The sequence below is a fragment of the Pinus tabuliformis genome, chromosome 3_1, assembly GCF_031772625.1.
Source record: "Pinus tabuliformis cultivar Carrire ecotype Pingquan chromosome 3_1, CPIR1, whole genome shotgun sequence".
NCBI classification, from domain to species: Eukaryota; Viridiplantae; Streptophyta; class Pinopsida; order Pinales; family Pinaceae; genus Pinus; species Pinus tabuliformis.
This window is the reverse complement of record NC_142301.1, coordinates 391,826,344-391,850,345: the sequence shown is the minus strand read 5'-3', so window position 1 is coordinate 391,850,345 and position 24,002 is coordinate 391,826,344. Positions and strand designations below refer to the sequence as shown.

Here is a 24,002-nt window from a genome sequence, read left to right as displayed (position 1 = left end):
ATGTCTTTTAGTCCTCCTGTGATCTGCAATCATGCTCTCATACCATGTTGAAGTTTCTAAGCTTACTTGGTTAGAAACCCTCCATGCACTTTATCTGATTTATTCCTACCTACTTGTTATTTTCCTTAACAAGTTATTTACAATGTAAATACTGAAAATAAACACTAGTGCATGCTCAACATATTACAGATCAACAACTAAAAGAAACAAGAACAAACACACCATATGACACCATTATTTTTGGACTAATGTCCCCGAAAAAACCCAATGCGGAAAAATCGATGCAGCTATCTGAGGGTCTTCTTATTAAGCAATATCAGAGTACAATCTGGGTGTCGAAACTGGCCTACCCAACAGAGAATTTCCTTGGCAGTAATAACTAATACCTCGCAGTTTCTGACAAATCTACTGGCTGAAACACCGGATAATCCTTCCGAGAGCTACTCAGCACCAATCTGCCCCAGAAACCCCAGCGTCTGCCCAATCTGGACTGCGTCAGCCTCTCCTAGCCCAGCACTGGCCCTGCGTCAACCTATCTTGGCTTGCGTCAGCCCGAGGAGGCCCTGTGTCAGCTCTCTAAGCCTCTGCGTCAACTACGCTGGCCCCTCTGGTGCACTGCGCAGCACTTAGCTGCCTCTACGTGGCCCTGCGTGAGCACTGGTTGCTTCTGGGTATTGGAGATCTCATGTGCCCCAACCTCTCCACCAAATTTTGTGGCTAGAGCACCTTTGATGCTACCCGAAATCAACAATCCGCTCGTGATCTGCAGTGGATACATGCTCGAACCTCCACAAATCCGCACTCGATCCTTTCCGGATCCGCAGATCGAGAAGTAGGAACCGCGGTTTAGGCCCCCACAGATCCATTTTTCGAAGAATCGCAAAAAAAAGGTGAAACACAGATCCGATTTTCCGATCCGCGGTTCTGTCGGAGGATCGGTGGCGATCTGTATGGGACGTGGATCAACCTCCAAATCCTTGGGGGATGGACGATTTCTGCAACATTGGTTCAGATAATGGTGGAAAATATACGGACGAAGACTTCACAGGTTTCTGCGTAAAGGAGGGCATAAAAAGAGAATGGACAGCTCCATATAATTCGGAGCAAAATGGAGTAGCAAAGCGTAAGAATAGAACTATTATTGGGGCGGCAAAGGCTATGTTGTATGATCAGGATTTGCCTAGATTCTTATGGGCAGAAGCTTGCAACACAATGGTGTATATCTAGAATAGAACTCCTCACAGAGCTTTGGGGAAGAAAATGCCCGAAGGTGTCTTCACAGGGAAGAAGTCGGAAGTCAGTCATCTCAGAATATTAGAAGTGTGGCATATTGTCACATTCCAGACGAGAAGCGTAGTAAACTGGATCAGATTGCAAAAAAGGGGTATCTCGTAGGATATACCAAGACCTCGAAGGCATTCAAAATCTACATTCCTAACATCAGGAAGTTTGTAGTAAGACGGGATGCAAAGTTCATGGAGGATAGAGCCGTCAAGAAATCCCAAGAGACGCCAGCAGAAGATCAATTAGTAAATATTCCTCTACTCCAGCAGCAACAGGGCTAGCAAGGAAGACAAGCAAGAGGATATTGAAATTTCTAATTTTATCTGTTAGAAATTTAATCTATATTCTTTTGGTTTATTTCTTCCACTTGTTAATAGTGAACAAGTTATTTAAAACATATAAATAACAAAATAAACACGATACAGTCTCAACATCTACAGGTCAACAGCTGAAAGAAAACAAACACACAAGTGACACCGTTATTTTTGGACAACTCCTTCCCGGAAAAACCCAATGCGGGAAAACTGGTGCAACAATTCTGAGGGTTTATTATTATGCAGCATATCCTTGAGTACAACTAGGTGCCAAACTCGCTCACCCGACAGAGAAAAACAGCGGGCAGTAATACCTCTCTATTCGAAAACAGATATTCAAAAAACCTATCCCACAAAACTTTCTCCAACAACTTTGAAGCACTGCACCAGCCTTCCGTTACTCTGCGCAGCCCTCTGAGGCACTATGCAGCCTCTACGACCCTCTGCGTCACTCCTGCTGCCCTCTGCATGGATGACGTAGACCCTCTGGCCTCTGCATTGTCTCTGCTAGGCTCTGTGTGGCCTGCTCTGGCTTTTGCGTCTGCCTCTCTGCTTCTGCGCTGGCCTCTCGGCACTATCTCTGCCTCTCTGTCCAGTACTCACAGCCCCTCGCTGCTAATCACTGATTCAACTTTACTTAGCAACCCCACTCTAGTAAATCGAATGACTCATCACTCTAGTGTGTTCTCCAACTGACCCTCAAGCCTCTTCTTATACTCACCACTCTAGTGTGTTCTCCAACTGACCCTCAAGCCTCTTCTTATAATTTTCTTGTTGGTCCTTCAACGGCTGAGATTACATCTCTAATCAACAGCTAAAATTAGATTTGGCTTGATCCATGTCATTTGGAACTTTCTAACCCAGTTTTATATTAATACCCATTAATATTTTATTTTTCCTAAGTTTAGACTTAGGAACTCCATTAAAAATATTAATTATTTTAATATCTCCCAAACCTGATACAATTTGTCCAAACCATTTCTGGGTCTTGGAGATCTCATGTGCTTTAGCACCTCCACCAATTTTCATGGCTAGAACACAGACGATGCTACCCCAAATCAACACTCCCTCTTAGTGAGAACTGTGCTCTAGTAATACTCCACACTAAGCATCACTCTCATTGTACGACACCGGTACCTATGCTAATGCTAGGCCTCCCCACCCAACATCCTCTGCATTGTTGCATCCTGTACTGCTTCCCATGGCCCTGTCACTGCCACTGCTACATCCGTACAACAGCTCCCTCTGCATCTGTGTGGCTGCTGGTCCTTTCTCTCAACACTGCATCTGCACTGCAACCCCCTCTCATCATGCTGCATCGTGCTACTACATATTGCTACTGCACTGCAACTCAGTTACTGAGAAGTAAGTAACTGATCCACCCAACTATTGACATCCCTATTAGGCTAGAAACACTCCCGATGTAGAAGCTCCCTCTACCGCTATCAAGTGCTCCCTCTACTGCCTCTGCGTTGCTGCAACAACTCCCTGCATCTCGCACTACTGCAAACCTCTATGTGCCATCCTGCACTGTTGCAATACTCTACGTGTCTCTCGCACTGTTGCAGCCTGCTAGCCTCACGCTACCCAGGGACTTCTGCACTATAGGACTCTCCATCGCTTCATCTGCATCCGTCTCTACTGACATCTGCCATCCTGCTACTCTCACTTCGGGCTCCCATAACAAGGTATAATCCAAAAGGTTGGGTGCCTCAAGGATCCTGCCCCTCATCGCATGTAGTCCTCCTGACTACAGCGTGATGTCTCCCCACCTCTTCTCTAGAGGTAAATGAACATTCATAGCACAATCGTCATCCTCCTCGACCTCCTTCTCTGCCTTCGCTAGCGTTGCCTTAGAGTCAGACACCTCTCCCTTACTTGTCTTCTTCGAACACTGGTTTGCATAATGACCCAGTTTCCCACCGTTGAAGCATTTGACCTGCCAGAGCTGCATCCTCTTCCTCTTCCTTCATGATCCAGACTCCTTTGCTGCTACTTCCCGTCTTGCTCAGCGTTCTGATCTCCTCTTGGCGAAGAGCCACCCATAATTCTTCCCAATCTGGAATATCTGCCTTGCCTAGTATGCTCTGGACAAATGTCTCCCACTCCTCGGAGATTGCGTTAAGTGCGGTCCTCACCAACATATCCTCATCCGGCGTGGCCCCTATGGAAGTCAGTTGCTCTTGGATCTCCTTCAACCGACCGAGGAAGTGATCTATCTACTCCCTCTTTTACATCTAGTATGACCGCAGTTGATTCTCAAGTAACATCTTCCTCTGCACAGAAGTATGCTAGTACAATTTCTTCAAGTCGTCCCACATTTCCTTTGTCGTCTCCTTCTCGACAATATATTGGACCACATGATCCTTGAACCCCATCAAAGATGATGCATTTCGACTTGGCCATTGCCTCCTCGTACTTCTCATTATCAGCCAGGTCAACTGGGATCGCCACTGTTCTCAAGACTAAGGCCTTGATGCAACGTTATCTAGAATGGACAGGATCCTGGCCACAAAGTTGGACGCCTCGTCCAGCCTGTCCTGATCCCTCAGCCCATCCATGGCCATCTCTCTGCTCTTCTTGTCAACTCCTCCAAGTCTCTCTACTTCCCTCTGGAAGTTCTCTCTTTGACTCCTGTTGAGTCTCTCTACTTCTCGCCTGGAAGTTCTCTGCTAGAGTCCCTCTGAGTCTCGATTTCCCCTCTGGAAATACTCCTGCCAATCATCAAGTTGCACCTTTCCGATCTTCTGTGCACCTGCAACACTGATATGGATTCCTTGGCTAGAAATCTGCCTCGGTAGCAACTCCCTCTACCTTGGTTTTGCCCTGTTAGGTATTGTTCTGCCCACAGTACCCCACCAGCTTCGCTCCCGCAAATTGCCCATAGCTTCCTATGCCCCAGCAACTGAAGGACTGAGCCTCTAGGCTCTGCGCAATCTCGACACTGGCAAAACTGCCCCCTCAACCAACTGCATCAACCCTTCTTTTGTTGCTTTCTGCAAGGATCAACTTCTGTCACTCGGGACAACTAATTCTGCTGCAAATGCTCTGCTTAGCTGATACCTTTAGCTCTCTTATGATCTGCAACCACGCTCTGATACCATGTTGAAATTTCTAAGTCTATCCGTTAGAAATTTACTCTCTATTCTTTTGGTTTATTTCTTCTACTTGTTAATTCTGAACAAGTTATTTAAAACATGTAAATAACGAAATAAACACAATACAGTCTCAACATCTACAGATCAATAGCTGAAAGAAAACAAACACACAAGTGACACCATTATTTTTGGACAACTCGTCCCCGGAAAAACCCAATGCAGGAAAACCAGTGCAGCAATTCTGAGGGTTTATTGTTATGCAGTATATCCTTGAGTACAACTGGGTGCCAAATTGGCTCACCCGATAGAGAAAAACAACCGACAGTAATACCTCTTTATTCGGAAACAGGTATTTAGAAAACCTGTCCCACGAAACCCTCTCCAGCAACTCTAAAGCACCATGTCAGCCTTTTGCTGCTCTGCATCAGCCTTCTGAGGCACTGCGCAACCTCTGGGACCCTCTGCGTCACTCCTGCTGCCCTCTGCGTGGATGACACAGGCCCTCTGGCCTCTGCGCTGTCTCTGTTGGGCTCTGTGTGGCCTACTCTGGCTTCTGCGTCTGCCTCTCTGCTTCTGTGTTGGTCTCTCGGCACTATCTCTGCCTCTCTGTCCAATACTCACTGCCCCTCGCTGCTGATCACTGATTCGACTTTACTTAGCAACCCCGCTCTAGTAAATCGAATGACTGATCACTCTGGTGTGTTCTCCAACTGACCCTCAAGCCTCTTCTTATACTTTTCCTTTTGGTCCTTCAACGACCGAGATTACATCTCTAATCAACAGCTAAGATTAGATTTGGCTTGATCCATGTCATTTGGAACCTTCTAACCCAGTTTTATATTAATACCCATTAATATTTTATTTTTCCTAAGTTTAGACTTTGGAACTCCATTAAAAATATTAATTATTTTAATATCTCCCAAACCAAGTACAATTTGTCCAAACCATTTATGGGTCTTGGAGATCTCATGTGCTTTAGCCTCTCCACCAATTTTCATGGCTAGAGCACATCCGATGCTACCCCAAATCAACAGAGGACAGAAACATGGAACGAACACAGTGACCAACATCAGTATTTCCGTAGACGAAGGAAATCCAAGTAGTTCTCAGCAGGTGGAACAGCAGGAACAAGAGGAGGATTTGATCGAGCCTCCCACCACCAGTGGCGGAACTAGTAGAGAAGCACGACATACGTTGGGGGACGCAAAGGAGTTTGTCGGAGCTCTTAGAACCGAGAAGAGACGGTATAGACAATCTGACAAGTACCAAGCCTTGGTAGCACAAGTTGAAGAACCCTCTAGCTTTCAGGAAGTCGTGCAACACCAAGTAGGCCAGAGAATAGATCAGTTGTAGGATCAAGATGGATCTACAAGATCAAATAGGCTGCAGATGGCAGTATAGAGAAGTACAAGAGTAGGTTCGTAGCAAAGGGGTACGCACAAAAAGAAGGAATAGACTTATGAGGAGACCTTAGCCCTAGTAGCCAAATATACCTCTATCGGATCTATTATATCCCTAGCAACTCAAATGGGATGGGAGATTCACCAGATGGATGTCAAGACAGCATTCTTGAACGGGGTGATAGAAGAAGAGGTGTATATAGAACAACTCAAAGGCTTCGAAACTCATGAAAAGAGAACTCATGTATGTAGGTTAAAGAAAGCCCTATATGGGCTCAAGCAAGTAGCCAGAGCATGGTATGGTCGAATTGATAGTTACTTGCAACAGTTGGGATTTGTCAAGAGTGATGTTGATCCCAATCTCTATTATCTAATGGTGGAGAATGAGCCACTTATTCTAGTATTATATGTGGATGACTTGTTTCTAACAGGGTTATCTAGGCTCATAAAGGGCTGCAAGAAGAATCTTGAAGCAGAATTTGACCTGAAGGATATGGGGTTGATGGATTATTTTCTAGGGTTGGATGTTTGGTAGAAGAATGGGGAGAGATCTTCCTTGGGCAAGGAAGATATGCTACAGAGATTCAAAATGCAAGATTGTCGGCCCATGGCTACGCCCATGATCACCAATTGGAAGATAATAGATGCATCAAGAGACAAGGAGGTGGACCCCACCTTGTACAAATAGCTCATTGGGTCACTCATGTATCTGGTCAACACTAGGTCAGACATTTGCTTTGCTCTCAACACCCGTAGTTAGTTCATGGTGGAACCGAAAAGGGTACATTGGGCAGCAGCTAGGCACATTCTTAGATATGTGCGTGGAACAGTCGGATATGGGTTGAAATACACCCGAGAAGATGACGTCAAATTGAATGGATTCACAGATGCAGATTGGGCAGGTAGTTCAGTAGACCTGAAAAGTACCTTCGAATATTGCTTCAGCGTTGGATCAGGAATGATCTCTTGGTGCAGCATCAAACAGAAGTCGGTAGCTCTAAAATCAGCAAAAGCAGAATATATGGCAGCTAGCACAGCTACGTGCAAAGCTATATGGCTTAGAAAACTACTTGTGAGTTTGTTCAAGAAAAGGATGGAGGCGACCAATATTTTGTGCGATAATTAGAGTGTATTAAATTCTTTGAGAATCCAGTATTTCATGATCGGTCGAAACACATTGATATCAGATGTAACTTTATCAGAGACTGTGTTCAACGTGGGGCAGTCCAGTTGCAATATGTCTCCACAGGAAATCAGGTAGGAAGAGCTAAGTTCATCCAGTTCAGGAAGCAGATGGGTATGGTAGAGAATCTGTTTCAGAAGCAAAGACAGGTGGTTTCTCAATTGCAGTGACAAGAAGTTGCAGTACAGATGTAGTGTTGGCAGTGGCAGGGTCAGCAACAGTATAGATGCAACATTTGCGCAGTAGTTGGTGGGCAGTGATGTCAGACATTAGTAGTGCAGATGGAGATGTTACAAAACAGGGTGATTCTTCAGCAGGGTGCATTACTAGAGCACATTCCTCGCTAAGAGGGATTGTTGATTTCTGGTAGCATCGGATGTGCTCTAACTCTCAAAATTTGCAGGAAGGCTTGGACACATGCATTCCACAATACCCAGAAATCGTTTTGTGAAATTCCACCCAGGGACAGTTTTATTAAAATAATTAATTATTTTGGTTCCTAAGTCTAAACTTAGGAAATTAAAATAATTAAAGGGTATTAACCTAACTATGGGTGAAACTTCTAGAAGAAGACGAAGATCGAGTCCAAATGATCTGAGCCATTGATTAGAATCTAATCTGGGTCGTTGGTTCTCAACTGGAGGATTATAAGATGGACGTCTATAGGTATTTGGTAGACACCCCAAGCAGATATTCAGTGACCCGAGTAAGATCGATTTTCTCACTGGTCGAATTTCAGTAAGAGGAAATTGATTCAGAGGGAGAGTTGCAGGTGAGGAGGAGATAGAGAGGGTAGAAGCATCAGTCAAGAGTGCAGGAGCAGAAGACGCAAAGCAGAGAAGGGACAGCACAGAGGCTATGATGCAGAGGGACAACACAGAGGCTATGACACAGAGGGACAACACAGAGGCTGGCGCTGGGACTGCGAGTCCCCACGCAAAGGCTGACACAGTGAGACGCAAAGGGAGCAGCAGGTCCTCTCCTGGATCAAAATCTCGTCGAGAAGTGTGAGAGAGTTGTCAGTAAATTTCTCATAGAGATTCCTCTTCTATTCTGTTGGTTGTATCTTGTACATGAGACTTTTGCTGAAGATTAATAAAGAAATCGTCATCTGCTGCACCGGTTTTCTCGCATTGGGTTTTTCCGGGGACAATTGTCCAAAAATAACTGTCATTGTGATTATACTTGTGCTAGTATTTTTCCTTGCATTTACTTTCCATAATATTTTAATTGTGAAGGTTGCAGTAGAATTTATTTTGATATTTGTCGTAGAAACACTATGAAACTTATTTTTGAATTAATAAGTAGAAGAAATAATATCAGTCACTGCAGTTGAATTTCTATTTAGAAATTTTCACAGAAAACAAATAGATCAACCCTCATAACTGCAACTAGGGCACTAATGGTTGGTTGAGGCCTTGCTTGAAAACTTTTTCTCTTGAAACCATAGCCCAAGGGGCTAGTTAAGCTGCAAAACCAAGTGTTAGCCAAATAAACTAAAATTTCTTGGTGCAAATTACCATAAATTTATGCCAAATAATTTTCAATGATGTTCCAAGCCTGCAACCACAAAAATTAGTTGAAGAATAGCTGCAAAACCCCACCACTTGGCTTAAATGACTGCAAAACCCCACAAATATCCCAACGATGGGAGGGAAAGGCCCAAAAAGGCTAGCAGCTAGGGCTAAATGCCCTACTAGGCCTGTGGCTAAGGGTTGCAAGGCCTCTACAACCTGCGACTACCTAGTAAAAGACCTAAAAGTCCTTTCACTTCACTGGAGGAGGCCTCTAAGGCATACTGCAAGGCCTCCAAGGGCTACGGCTCAAGGGAAAAGGCCCTTAGTGCCTGTGGTTTAGCGCTAAAGGGTTGTCACTAAGGGAAAAGCCCTTAAAAGCGCTGCGGCAAGGGTGAAGGAGGAGGGACGAGGCTTCTAGGAGGCTGGACAACTCATCTAGATGGGGGATGAGGCCTTTCTAGGCCCACGGGTAGGGCTGGAAGGGCTAGACAACTAGGCCTTATGGCCTAAAAAAAATTCAAACCCTACAAAACACCAAAATGTCAAATAATCACTGCCAAATTATTGGATGTTGGCCTGGAGAATGAATGGATGTTAGATCTTCCCTTCCTAGGCCTAGATCTGCCTCAAACCCCAGCAACAAATCTTCTTGATTAGCTTGAAGTTCACCTACACAAATGAATCAAAAGCCAAAACCCCAAATATATATACAAAAAATAAAACCCCAAAAATATTAATACCCCAATTACTGCGAAACAAAAGTTAGAAATAATTTACAATTTATTTTACAAATAATTCACAAATTTATTTACAAATACACAATGGTAGCAAATAAAAAAAAAATAGAGAAATACTTTTTGAGTAACAACAGTGGATGAATGTATTTTTCGAAAATTTAAATTTTCGCCAAAAACCCTTCTACAAAAATAAAATACCACATAGAAATCTTAGAGCCCAAACATAGTCGTGGATGTTGGATCTTCCCTTCCTAGGCCTAGATTTGCCTCAAAACCCAGCAACAAATCTTCTTGATTAGCTTGAAGTTCACCTAAACAAATGAATCAAAAGCCAAAACCCCAAATATATATACAAAAAATAAAACCCCAAAAATATTAATACCCCAATTACTGCAAAACAAAAGTTAGAAATAATTTACAATTTATTATACAAATAATTGACAAATTTATTTACAAATACACAATCCCAGCAAATAAAAAAAAAATTAGAGATATTTTTTGAGTAACAGCAGTGGATGAATGTATTTTTCGAAAAATTTGAATTTTGGCCAAAAACCCTTCTACAAAATTAAAATACCACATAGAAATCTTAGAGCCCAAACATAGTCGGCTCTTCCCCATAGTCTATGAACTCGGAGACCAAGGACCAGTGTACCTGCAAATCTCTATCATTTTTTTCAAGTAGAATTGTTAGATCGTATGGTGAATCAGATCACCTAAGATAAAAATAATTTTACCAATAGAATGCTCTTATCACCAACCAATGAAATAACAAGTTCATAAAAAATTTAGCGCATAACTAGCATGTACCACAGATCAATGGAAGAAAAACACCATGAACTGAACCCCAAATTCCTTCTATTATGATACAGAAATGTTCCCAGCAAAGCAATGGCTCAATACCAACTTTAAAAAATTTTACATCATCCAAAGATAGATCATAGAGGCAAAATGACTTCCATTTATAGAGAAAACCCTAAAACTGGAATATAATGGCTAGTTAGCTTGATCCTCTTCAAAATAATCTTGACCATTGAAAATAGCTTGATCATCTTTTAATCTCCACCGTCAAATTTTTAATTTTGAAGAAAATGCGAATTTTTCTTGAAACCCACTTTTAATTAATCCAAAAATTAATATTTTGGATTAATTTCCTCAAAAATTTGACTTTGACTTAACCACCAAGGTCCAAGGGCTCAATTTTTCTTTAAATGTCCATTTTTGCCTTGGTGGGGGGCCTCCAAAAATTTATTTTCCTTTGACCCCCGAATTTTTTGATTATTTTTCTCTATAATTATTTTTTATTCAAAATTAATTAATTTTCTGGCTTAGAATTTAATTTTATTTTTGCCAGAAAAATTTATTAATTGACACTAGAGGGGTTTAATATTTTTTCCACCCTCAAATATTTTATCCATGGTGTGTAATTATGAGGGACCATGTACTAAAATATTTTTACATTAGATATTACAATTAATTCAACCCTCAAAGGGGGAATACACCTTTACATATAGACCCTGGTGACATTACCCAATTATGCGACTCAATATGATCTAGTATAAACTAAATGATTTGTAGTAAAATAATTTAGCCAAATGTGTTTAAATTATTTCCAAACCACTTTTACATGAGACTCGATATAACTCTAAGACTCAGCTAAGACCTTGTCAATGAATTCCACCTTAGCTTTGGGGCTTAAGCTGGAAGAAAAACTCTACCGATTATCCGTATTTAGAAACACACATAATCTGGTGAGGATAAAAAACTTCGTAAAATGAAATCCATCGCCAAAATCAAAGACTTACCTAGGTGTTGTTACATAATTGAATTGTTATACTAGCATCATTTACAATATAACTTGCAGAAATTAGGTTTACAATGATACAATGTGTTGGCCGATGACTTTGAACTTTTGAAAAAAATTCTTTGTATTTTTGCATTCTGCTTCCTTGGACTGTTGACAAAATGTCGTCAACAAGTCCCACAAGAAATTCCACTGAACAGACTATAATATCTCGATACTCTAGTCTTTGAACTTGAATAGCCCCTGAAATGAGGCTTATACTCAACCACAATGAGCCTCGGGAAATTAGCAAACAGTGCTCCAAGCTTGTGCGAATTAGGCCATATAAGCCCTCCAAAAATTCCACAAATCTGGGCTTGACAAGAAGGCTTAGGAAGGGACCGGGATTAGGTCACAATTCTCCACAATGAATGCCAAAAGGACTTCTGTCTAGAACTCATATTCGCCTTAATGATGCCACAATATGCCTCAGAAAAGTATAGCAATTAGCCCTAGATCCATCTGCAAAAAAAGTCTTCCAGATTTGTTGAAAGTTTTCCACAAATCTCCACTTGAAGGTTGTGAAGGACTCCCTAAAGAGGGCCAAGTAGGCCTTAGAACAGTGCCACTGGGGGTCCGAGATTAGGCCTCAGACATGGTCTCTGTAACCCACGAAATGTCTCAAAAAATACCTCAGATTTTCCTTAGAAGGGTCGATGGCCTCAAAAGGCTCTCTATAACCCAGTGAAGATCCAATAAGAAAAGATAAACATTAAATGCCCAAATTGTCCCCAAAACTCAGCCTGCTTCTTCAGATGAGCATGACTCCACAAGACCTCAGAACTCGCAAAGATATTTCAGATTAAGTGCGTAAGAGATGGTTCAAATGGAGGATAAACGAGCCCTATTTATATTGGTCAAAGGGACACGAGGGGAGAGGCCGACCCTTCAAAATTTAGATTTGAGTTTCAAATTTTGAAGAATTTTGGAGCCAAAATAATTTACTTTCGAAGGCCAACTTAATTTCCAATTATTAATTAATTTCCCCTTGACAATGTCCTCTTTTGCAAGCGAATTTAACTAGGATAGGCCCATGAAATTTAATTTAATTTTCTTGAAATAAAGTGCCACAAATAAACCAAACAAGAAGTTGCTTGTAGCATCTAGCGTGCCACCTACCGTTGAAATCAGCACAGTGAGGAGAATCAACTAAATATGGTCTTGAGCCCAAACATACCGATCTTCCCAATCAATTTTCTCAAAAGAAGCGGGGCTTCTTCTAGCTGCTGCTTGCATTGACATCAATGACAACCAAATTCCAACATAGAGAAGTTTGACGGAGAATCGACAGAAGCATGAAAACAACATTTTTAATCTTAATTTTGATATCTTTGCTTTGAACCTTGAGGGACCTGGCCCAAACTTGTGATGATTAAGCCAATTGCTAAACAATCAGGCTATCCAGATGTACTCATTTTCTGAAATTAATAGGAGTAAACTTTTTTCATTTGAAAACATATATGGTACTTAATAGAAAAAATCATATAGTACTTAATAAACATGACTATCCTATAGGACACAACCTTTCATGATAATTATTAATACAACCTTTCATGATAATTATTAATATAATTTAAGTATATTGCATGCCCTCCCATATATGAAGGCTTCTTCCTTCCAGCACAACAAAGAAAGAAGATGAAATGATCATTGAAGCTCCAATCCATCCATGGTCGACTTTTATCAAAAATATTTGTCAGCCAGATTCTCAAGCAGAATTTTTCTTATTATGATTCCAGGTGTGTCCTTTGAAAGAAATTGCATTGATATTCTACAAAGTGTCATCTTTGTTTAGAAGAATTGTTGATTTATTAAAGCAGTCACTCTAATAATTAGGATGACAATAAGGTTCTACTAAAGTATAATTTTTGTTAACCTCAACTTTAGAACACTCCTGATAAAATTAACTTGGAATTAATATAATCATTAGAAATATTAGTTGATGTCAAGTGGGTCTAGCTCCAGCAGTTGTGAGGAAAGTTGTTATTCTCCCTACCCAACTTCAAATCCCACTTTATGAAAGTTGCACTTTGAGAACAGATTGTTGGATATCATTATCATCATCAGTTCGATGACAAGACCTAGAGCATCTGCAGAATCTGGTTTACCCTAGGTACCATCCTCGGATGAGGGGAAATGCTCAGCCGGTTCCCTGGGCTGTATATTTCGGGGAAACAAAACAAAAAGGTTAGTTGATCTACCAAATGATAAAATTTCCCCGGCATCTTTGTTTCTTACATCTGAATCTTTGATGAAAAAAAAGTGCATGGTTTTTACATGTTTTCACCCACTAGAAATTATAGAACTCAACCAAATACATGCCTAATTTAACTTGCACCAATACAAACATCTTGCAGATTTCCAGAAACAACAAAAATATATTATTAACTTCCTATTTGATATATAGAGTTCACACTCTTAAGAAGCTTGGAATAAGATTTGAAGTGCTATAAGCCCATACCCATTCACGATCACTTTGCGAAGCTGACTCTGAAATTTAGGATTCAATCTATAGCTGATTTCCTTTTTCCTACTGAAAATAAGCAAAGGATTAAATCAGTCAATAATCTTGAGTGAGAAAAGTAAATTACGCAGGTTGTTAAAACCTATCATATTAGCTGTGATTGCTGAAACTAACAAATAAGCTTTTCAGTAGCCTCTACAAAACCACCTCAGAAATAGACACAACCTATTTGAGAGCACTTCTTTTAGAAACATTCATGTGCATTCAAATCTCCAAAAGGATTAAAAGGAAAGAAAATTAGGAACATGTTTTGATAAACAAGATGGTCATTGTCAGAAAACTAAAGCAATGGAGGAGCCAAAAGGCACTATGAGTTGCTTACATTCAGAGTACCTCCAGAACCTTGTTTTTAAGTTTTCTAGTCTATATAAGGCCCACTAAAATCAACAGCCAATATGAAAACAAATTAAGGTTGCCTGCAGCATAAACCCGGTATTTTTTTCAACAGGTTTTAAGAATGGACTTCAACATATAATGCATGATGGGAATTTTGGAATGATACTTATATAAAGGTGATCATGGACAAATAACCAAAACTTGTTAAAGCTCTCAGACGCATAAACATGAAGATTAATCGCTTATCTAGACCATTGATTTTCAGGCCTCAAATTAGGGATTCTGACCTCCAAATTGAAAAGCAGAGTTAACTAAATGTTTACTTTTCTGAACATAAAAAGAAAAATAAAGAATACTGTTACAAAAACTGTCAATACCTGTCAGAAACTTCAATAAACACTCTCAACTGCAACAACCTGTCAATTGCTGCTTTGTGCTTAGACAGGCCATCTGAAAGAACCCATTCCTCCATTGATTTGGCAGGCACCGCAACGTCAATATATAATAGTTGCAATACATATTTCTTTGGCACAGGAGTCAGAGACCTGCAAACCACACTACATGAGAATGTCTTTTCATCCAAAAAAATTGAATTACTCAAGTGATCTGTGTCAACTGCAAGAATCAATACATTCAATAGTCTTCTCCACCTTTAGCAGTACCATTTCTGTGTCAAGTGATTTCAACTATACCGAAATTATGCATATCTACAATCAAAAAGGCAAAAAAAATCCAACTCTGATGATGTTACCATCAATACCCAAGGAGAGAAAACGCTCTTTCCTGAACCAAAAGTACATCCCAAACCACAACATATAACCAATTATTGCTACTCTTCAAGTATTATTAAAGAAAGCATTTACTAGGCTCACTAGTAGATGCTAGACTCTCCTTGAGTTCTTAGCAAACAGTCATAATGAATATTGGAAATCAATATCAGATTACACAGGTTGAACAGAGAAAGGAGACAGAGCTTTTGAGAAGGGAACCATAAACTTGTTCTTTTTCAATTCATCATGTCATCTTACTGTCAGGCCAAGAAAAATAACTCCCAAATTGTGTGATTTGCATTAATTTGAGCATCATTATATACATGGAGAGAGGTGACCTTTGGTATTCAAATACCAAGGTCTTTTTCCATTCTAACTATTTGAATTTCTCTATTTACATATTTTTACATTTTCACCCAATCCCTAAGAATTAGGTGTCTAACATTCTCCCCCTTAATCTGAAGGGGTGTTTGTGAGTTCAAGCTCTTAAATGGAGTTAAAGAATGAAGGGTTCTGCTAAATTTAGAGGTGCACTAAATTTGGCAAAGGTACCCACAAGTGAAACCAAGGCACAGTTTACTTTTTCTTATTATTTTGACTTAGGAAAATTTTAATCTTCCTATAGTGAAAAAGTGAATCAATCTCAACTGTCCATTGAAATGTAATATCAGCCATTTGTGGAGTTTGTGGGCATAGGTCGACTTTATAAGAAGGAAAAGTGCACAAACTTGGCTCAGTATGCAGTTGCACTAGACGATTTGTGTGTTCAGAACAGCAAAAGAAGGGTTTTCCAGATCAGCGAACTAGGGAAGGATGAGAGGCCAAACATCCTTTCCGAGATAGGTGGCATCGGCTCCAAGTATAATCCCACGATTATCTATCCAATGAAGTGCCTGAGGTTCCTTGCTTTCTTTCAAGGGTCGACCATTTCTCCTTGATGAACTGTATTATCTATGATTTCCTTGACCCTGGAATGATTTGTTTATCTTCATCAAGAGAAGTGTCTCTGCCATTCAGACACTCCTTCGCATAATGGCCGAACTTATTGCAACCAAGGCATCTGCCTTTTCTTCCACCCTGAGATCCGTACTTCCCAATGAAGTGATCTTTACAAAGGCCATCAGAAACTTCTATTGCGCCATTCTGATAATATTCTCTGCTTCCACTTCACCCTCGGTGAATTTGAAGAAGGATGAGGAACCCATTGATCGTTTTGTCCTTGTCCCAACTGTCTTTGGTTATTGCTCTTTCACTCTTGCTTGGGCATTGTCTTCACCTCAACTCTGATTCCATGTTAATTTTAGGTATGTTCTATGCTAGAGCAATTTGTTTCAATTTCTTTTCCACATTAGCAATCACATCAGCATAAAGTAAACTACAGATAAAACATAAATATAAATCACAAAAGACAAGCCAAGACAAGAGGACACAAGATGTGGCGCTAGCCAAGGACAAACCCCAATGTGGGGAAACCCTTGATCAATTCTTCCTTTATGTTCTTCAAAGTTCAGCAGAGAAAGAGAGAGAAATAGTACATTTACAATAGAAGTCAATCACTTTGACTTTTGATATCATTATGAGATCAGTTGAAGACATATTGCTTCAACTGATTCTCTAAGGTGACTCATTCACCTATCATAGTGCAGCATCTCGTCTTGCACATTACCGTGTGACACCTCGCTATACTGTCACATGTGTTGAACCTTGATGACTGACCTGCTCTCATCTTCATGCAGCTCATCATGCTGCATCTTCCATGGTATCCGTATTACTCATCATCAAGCTGCCCATGCTCATGATCTCATTCAACATCATGCTGCCCATGCTCATATCATCATGCATCATTATGTTGCCCATGCTCATATCATCACGCTGCTTATTATGCTGCCCATGATCTCATACATCATGCTGCCTTCCTTCGGAGACAGATGCACCGACTGTTTCGGCAGTCCCTGGTAGTTCTGACTTTTCCGGCAGTTCTGACTTTTCCAGCAATTCCGACAATTCCGGCATTTCCGACAGTTCCAGCATTTCCGGCTTTTCAGGCTTTTCCGACTTTTCCAGCTTTTCCGGCATTTCTGGCTTTTCCGGTAATTCCGGCTTTTCCAGCAGTTTCGGCTTTTCCAGCAGTTCCAACTTTTCCAGCTTTTCCGGCAGTTCTGGCCTTTCTGGCTTTTCCGACAGTTCCGGCTTTTCCGACAGTTCCAGCTTTTCCGGCTTTTCCTTAGGATCTCTCCTCCTACTAAAACCCAAAGACAAGTAGAGAGAGGAAGAGATCCAAGTGTATGTAGAAATGACTTGAAGTCCTCTTCTATTTATACTAAAACGTAGAGGTTGAATAGACATGACTGTTGGGCTTCTGAGCCTACATAAGTTGTTGGCCAACTTAACAATTTGTCCATAACATAAATAAATTCATAACTTCATAAATACTTATCGGAATCGGATGATCTTTAGATCAATCCTACACCTCTCAATGAGAGGGATCCAATAAAAATATCAGCTGCCATTAATAATATGACCAACATGGAGTTTGGCCCTAGTTGCCAATTTTAACAGTTGCAGGCCTCTGCCCACAAAAATAAAGGTAACCCTCATGAAGCATGGCTTTGGCAGCCCCTACAATGGATCTGTTCTTCCTCTCTGCAACCCCATTCTGTTGGGAGTTGTAAGGAACTGTGAACTCCCTCCTAATGCATGCCTCAACACAAAAAACAACAAATTCACCAAGGGTATACTCCCCTCCATTGTTCGACCTGAAGACCTTGATCTTCCTACCTGTCTGGGTCTCCACGAGAGCTTTCAACTCTTGAAACCGCTTGAAGACCTCACTCTTGGTCTTCAACAAATAAATCCAGGTCTTCCTGGAGTGGTCATCAATGAATAAAACATAGTACGCATAGCCACTCAAGGATACATGAGCATCCGACCACTCACATCGGTATGAATCAAGTCAAGGATCCTGGTCGCTCTGCTGCCACTGCTGGGAAAAGGGTATCTGGCAAACTTCCCCATAGCACATCCTCTGCATACATTAAGGTGATCAAAACTAAAATCTGGCACACCAGTGGTGATCTCCCGCAATGTACTCAAGGCCCCATGATACATGTGCCCCATCCTGCGGTGCCAAATCTCACACAACTCTGAACTGCTAGATCTATTGTCGGTCCTGTCTCGGGTGCTACTACTCAATGCCATCAGAGGCTGGAATGAGAACTTGTACACCTTGGCATGTCGCACACCAATCACTCTCGCTGAAGAAGTTGGAGTTCCCCTAGGATATATAAGCACCTGCCCTCTGCTGAACAACACATCATACCCTCTATCCTCAAGTGCTGAGATGGATATCAGGTTCTTCTTCATTCCAGGCACATATAGAACATCTGACACTTTCAAGGGAGGTTTGGGTCCCCTATCAAATGTCAATGTCCCCACACTGACTGCTCTAACAATGCTGTCATCACCAACTACTACCTCCATATCAGTATCACCCTCTGAAAGCTCTAAGAAGTACTCTCTGAATCCTGTCATGTGGCGAGAAGCGCCACTGTCAACATACCAAATACTAGAAGATGCTCTGCTAGTAGCGGGGAATGCACACTCCCTATGAACCTGTATGGCAGGTGATCCTGCACTAGTGGCTTCACAAGCTATGAACCAAAACACCCGATCAAAGCTCTTTGAGAAGCTCTCTATCTCTGCAGAAGCTGCCATGGGTTTGTCTCTCCCTTTCTTATTCTTCTTCTCCGACACACAACAGCATAGTGTCCCAACTTTTGACAATTCCAACATTTGACTTTGGAATAGTCCTTCTCCTTGTTCTGCTGCTTGCCTTTGCCTTTGCCTTTGCCTCCACTATTGGAAGCTTGCTTCTTTGCTCTGCCCTTCTTGCCTCTTGCTAACAATGCCACATTGTCATCCTCCTCCACCTGTTTCGCTGCCCCAAGACGGTTATTTCTAATCTCACTCTAAATGCAATCATCCCACAACCTCTCCCAATCGGGAAGGTTTTCCCGTGCAATAATGCCATCCACAAAATTCTCCCAAGTCTTGGGAAGACCATTCAAAGCAATCCTCACCAACTCAGTGGGTGCAATCATTTCACCTACGGTTGCCAACTGATCTCTCACTGAAGTGATCTTTGTGAGGTATGATGAAACACTGTCAGTCTTAGCCATTTTAATGGCCTTCAGTTTCTCCTTTAGGACCATTTTTTTGTTTTCATTTGAGATCTGGTAAACACTGATCAAGGTTATCCACATCTCATATGCACAAGTCTTTCCTCTCACATGAGGAATGACATGATTTTTTATTCCTTCCAGAATCAATCTTTTTGCCTTAGCATTCTTTTTGTTAAACTCTGCCAACTGTACAAGGTCAGCAGGTACTACTACAGGGTTCTGTGTGGTATTTACCATAATGCCCCAGACTTCTGCTTCCTCAAAGATGCTCTGGATTCTCTACTTCCATGCACAGTAGTTGTTTTGCCCATCCAACCTGTCTTCCACTCTCAAACCCAAAGACATGTTTCATTGTGCTACCAAACTGAAATTTTCAAATTTATGGTAAAAGTCTCTGTTTTCTGTGTAAAAATCAGTTTGCTATAATTTTCACTTTGTTGTCCCAAACTGCACTTTTCAGCCAACCAACCTCTGATACCATGAAGAAATTTCAATCCCCACTCCAGTTATCAGTTTTCCTTATCACTCAATGCATTTAGTTTTATATCCAAGCATGATAAAAATTCTAAAATCTAGAAATGACAATATTTTCTGAAAACACAAATTTAGAGATTTCACAACTGCTGAAATTGCAGAAATAAAACACAGCAAAATTATGACAACCACACAGAAAATAACACAGTGATTTTTTGTCAATGTGACCCTGGAAAAACCCCCTACAACTCTTGGGGAAAACTAGTTTGAGAGCTCTTCTTTATTTCTGAAAATGCTTTTACAAAGAAACTGAAATACACAGTAAAAATTCCAGCAACCACAAATTACAACTTATCTCGATTTCTGTGCTTGAACTCCACCTCGAAAATCGTGTCAATCAGCAAACAGCGAAAACAAAAATTTCTAGCAAAAAACAGCATTAAATGTTGCACAGCCTGCCTCGAAAATCGTGCCCAAATCTGCCTCGAAATTTGTGCCCTTACTCTTGTCCCTCTTTTTCGATTTATGTGCCTTTCTCTTGCTGTACGGTTTGCCTTGGGATGTGTGCCAATAAATGTCGCTGCCAAAATTTGCTAAAGTGTCTTCTTGCTGCTCTCCTTCACTTCCTCACTGCTCAAAAATTTTCTCCTTGTTCTCTCTTCTCTTTCTCTCAAATGCTCATGAAAGAATGAATTGATCTCTCTCTTCTCTTCTCTTCTCCTTTTACTCTCTAAATGACCTTTTGGGTTACCCTAAGATCTAATCACTGAGATTCATTTAGATCTAGGGATGAGAATTAATGTGCATTTAATTCTCACTTTCTATTTTTTAACTCTCCCACTTAAATAAAGACTTACTTAGCCTTTTATTTCCATAGTCACTTTTTCACTTTCTAAATCTTCATTGACTTTAATAAAGTCACCTTTAAATTATAATGTAACTTTACCACTTATAAAGTCATTTTTAAATTAGAATGTAACTTTACTTAGAATGTAACTTTACCACTTGTAAAGTCACTTTTAAATTAGAATGTAACTTTACCACTTATAAAGTCACTTTTAAATTAAATTGACTTTACCACTTATAAAGTCACTTTAGGAGAAAAGTACAAATAAATTTGGACTCTTTTCCCTAGGCCAAAGATCGAAGCCTTAGGGAACCACTTGTCCTCTGGTACCCAAATTTTAACACCTGATATATCTGGTCAATAATAGGCCGGACATTTGTTACGTTGTCAACACTCTCAGTCAGTTCATGGTGGAACCAAAGAGGGCACTCTGGGCAGCAGCCAAACATGTGCTCAAATATATACAAGGAACAATCGATTATGGACTCTTGTACACCAGGAGTAAGGATATCATATTGAGTGGAATTACTGATGCAAATTGCGCTGGAAGTTCAGTGGATCGGAAAAGTACCTCTGGGTATTGTTTCAACATTGGATCAGGAATGACCTCCTGGTGCAGTAGGAAACAAAATTCCGTAGCTCTGAGCTCCGTTGAAGCAGAATATATGGCTGCAAGCACAGTGTCGTGCGAAGCCATATGGATTAGAAAACTGCTTGTGAACCTATTCAGAAAAAAGATGGAGGCAACCAGGATCATGTGTGATAATCAGAGTTGCATCAAGTTCTCTGAGAATCCAGTGTTTCATGATTGGTCAAAGCACACTGATATTCAGTGTCACTTTGTAAGAGACTATGTCCAACAAGGAGCTATACAATTGAGCTACACTCCTACAGGAGAACAAGTGGCAGACATCCTTACCAAGGCCCTTGGAAGAACCAAGTTTGATTATTTCAGGTAGAAGATGGGGATGATAAAGAATCCATTTCAGTTAAAGAAATGGGTATGTTGTTGCAGTGCAGTAGTAGTTAGCAGTAGCACGATGCAGCGTGATGAGAAGGGGTTGCAGTGCAGACGCAGTGTTGGGAAGAATGACCAACAACAGCACGGATGCAGAGGGAGTTGCAGTGCAGATGCAATGCTGGGAAGAAGGACCAGCAGTAGCACGGATGCAGAGGGAGCTGCAGTACAGATGTAGCAGTGGCAGTGAATCGTGATAGAACCATGGGCAGTAGTACAGGATGCAGCAGTGCAGAGGATGATGGGCAGGGAGGCCTAGCATCAGCACAGGTACCGGTGCCATATAATCGGAGTGATGCTCTGTGTGGAGTATTATTAGAGCACATTCCTCGCTAAGAGGGAGTGTTGATTTGGGGTGGCATCAGATGTGCTCTAGCCATGAAAATTGGTGGAGAGAATAAAGAGCATGAGATTTCCTACTTATTGAATAATAAGTAGGAAAAATAAATCAGTTGTTGCAGTAATAGAATTTTCACATTAACCATATCTAACATTTGATCTACCTTCAACATCTTAGAAATCTTAGATTTGTATTTATCATTCTTGACTAGTTCAGTTAGAGGAATCAAAACTTTCAACTTAGATATTTCATTCTCTAAACTAAACAGATTGGATTGCTTATCTACCTCTTTCGGAGTGGTGTCCTTCTTTTCAGGTTGTCCTTTGGGATGAGACTCCTTTCTCTGACCTTCACTTTGAGCCTCTTTATCCTTCCTTACATTGTTGGTAGAAGCTTCATTTGTCTTGTCCCTACTTAGGATAACAATCTCCTTTTCTTTGTTTTGACCTGCGAGCGCTGCTTCTTTGTCTTGTGCATCTCTCTAAGCATTTTGCCTTTTCTGATGCAAAATTGTACTGCTTCTGCAAATGGCTGAGAGCGTTCTGATATCCCCTTTGGTATTCTTCGATCTGCACTGCCCACGAATCATCATTTGTAAGGACAAGTTGTTGGTCACTCGATGCAAAAGTATCCTGAGAGAACTGATCTTCCTCAGTTAGAAAGATAGGTAGTTGATCATCCTCAAAGAAATGGTTTGCTTCAACAATCTCTTCTTCATCTTCTTCCGGACCTTCAGTGTAATTTTGCTGAAATGGAGTTTTGACTTGTCCCTGAGGATCTTGATTTTTCTTCTCTTTCTGTTTATTTCTGAATTGTGACTGTTGTTGTCCCCTATAATTTGGATTCCTTATTGAAGGCTCCACTTGTCGATCTGCAATGGTCATTCTATCCATCATTCTTTCCATGGTCATTATGATTGTATCGAATTTACCATCAGAAGAAGAGGACAACTCCTCCTTAATGGTGACTTTTTTCTCCGGTTTTATTTTGGACTTCTTGATCAGTAAATTAGCCTCCACACTCACTGCGTTCTTCTGCATTTCTTCTAAAGTGGCAGGATCTCTCTCCCTAAGTTGATAAGCCATGTCCGGGTCCAAGGCATCAGGATAGTGAAATAGTGCCAAACCGGGGGGAGGTTTCATGTCATTAGGGATAGAATTGCACACAAGATTGAACCTTGTTGTGAACTCCTGCACCTTCTCATTCGGATTTCTCTTCATGGAATTGTATTCAGCCAAAATCTGTAATGGATTCTTTTTCTCTTGCCACCGGGCTAAGAACAACTCTATCAGCCACTGAGAATTGTTGATGGAATTAGCTACCAAACTACGAAACCACTTCTTAACATCTCCAGAAAAGCTCTGTGCTATAATTCTCATTTTGGCATCTTCGTCATCAACCTCTTCAAGATCGATGAAATCCACCAGTTTGTCAACATGTTGTTACGTTGTGATCTCTGAATTGCCATCGAAAAGAGGAAGTCTTTGACCATAGTTTTGAGGTAGGGCAACAAGTTGACCAGGCAATACTAAAGAAGCAAACCTTGCCATGACTACGGGAGGAAGTTGTACGGGAACTACAATGGGTTGTGTTGATAGAGATGATGATGTCAAAGGACATAGTGGTGGATTTACAATAACAGATGTGGTGGCTAATGTATTCGGAGGTACAGTAGAGGAAGTAGCAGCAGACAAAATTTCAAGTTTATATGAATGTAGGCCTTTTCAGTGGTGATCTGAAGTTGGTCAGCTAGGCTTTGGAGCTTATCAAAGTTGGACCAAAGCTCATGATCAGTTTTAGAAAACAGAGATTTAGCAGAAGGTCTAGAAAACAAAGATTTAGGAGGCAAGAAAGAATCAAACTTAATAGGGTCAAATACTACCTCTGAAAGGAAATTTTCAGACTTTGATCGGAAAAGAGATAACTCAATTTGGATATATAAAGAAAGATCTTCAGCAGTAAAAAATTGATCAGGCAAAGAAGTAGTCCTTACCAATTTACGAGCTCCACTTTCAGGACGAGGAGATTTGAGTTTCCTTAGCAGTTTCTCAAGATCATCAACAACCGGAGGCGGATTTGGGTCAGGGTTTGATCTCGTGTGTCTTTTAAGAGCCAGAATTTAACACCTTAACTTGA

At 40.9% G+C, this 24,002-nt stretch overlaps 1 protein-coding gene across 3 annotated transcripts in view; it reads right to left on the bottom strand.

Moving 5' to 3' along the window:
• LOC149187366 (transcription factor-like protein) overlaps nucleotides 1-24,002 on the bottom strand; it is a 340,582-nt gene that overhangs the window by 261,695 nt on the left and 54,885 nt on the right. For all 3 annotated transcript variants that reach the window (XM_089411340.1, XM_089411338.1, XM_089411337.1), the window contains 2 exons: nucleotides 14,614-14,781; nucleotides 13,838-13,909 (listed from right to left, as the gene is read on the bottom strand). In XM_089411340.1, coding sequence (XP_089267466.1) covers nucleotides 13,838-13,909; nucleotides 14,614-14,781 — 240 coding nt within the window. The remainder of the gene's footprint in view (nucleotides 1-13,837; nucleotides 13,910-14,613; nucleotides 14,782-24,002) is intronic.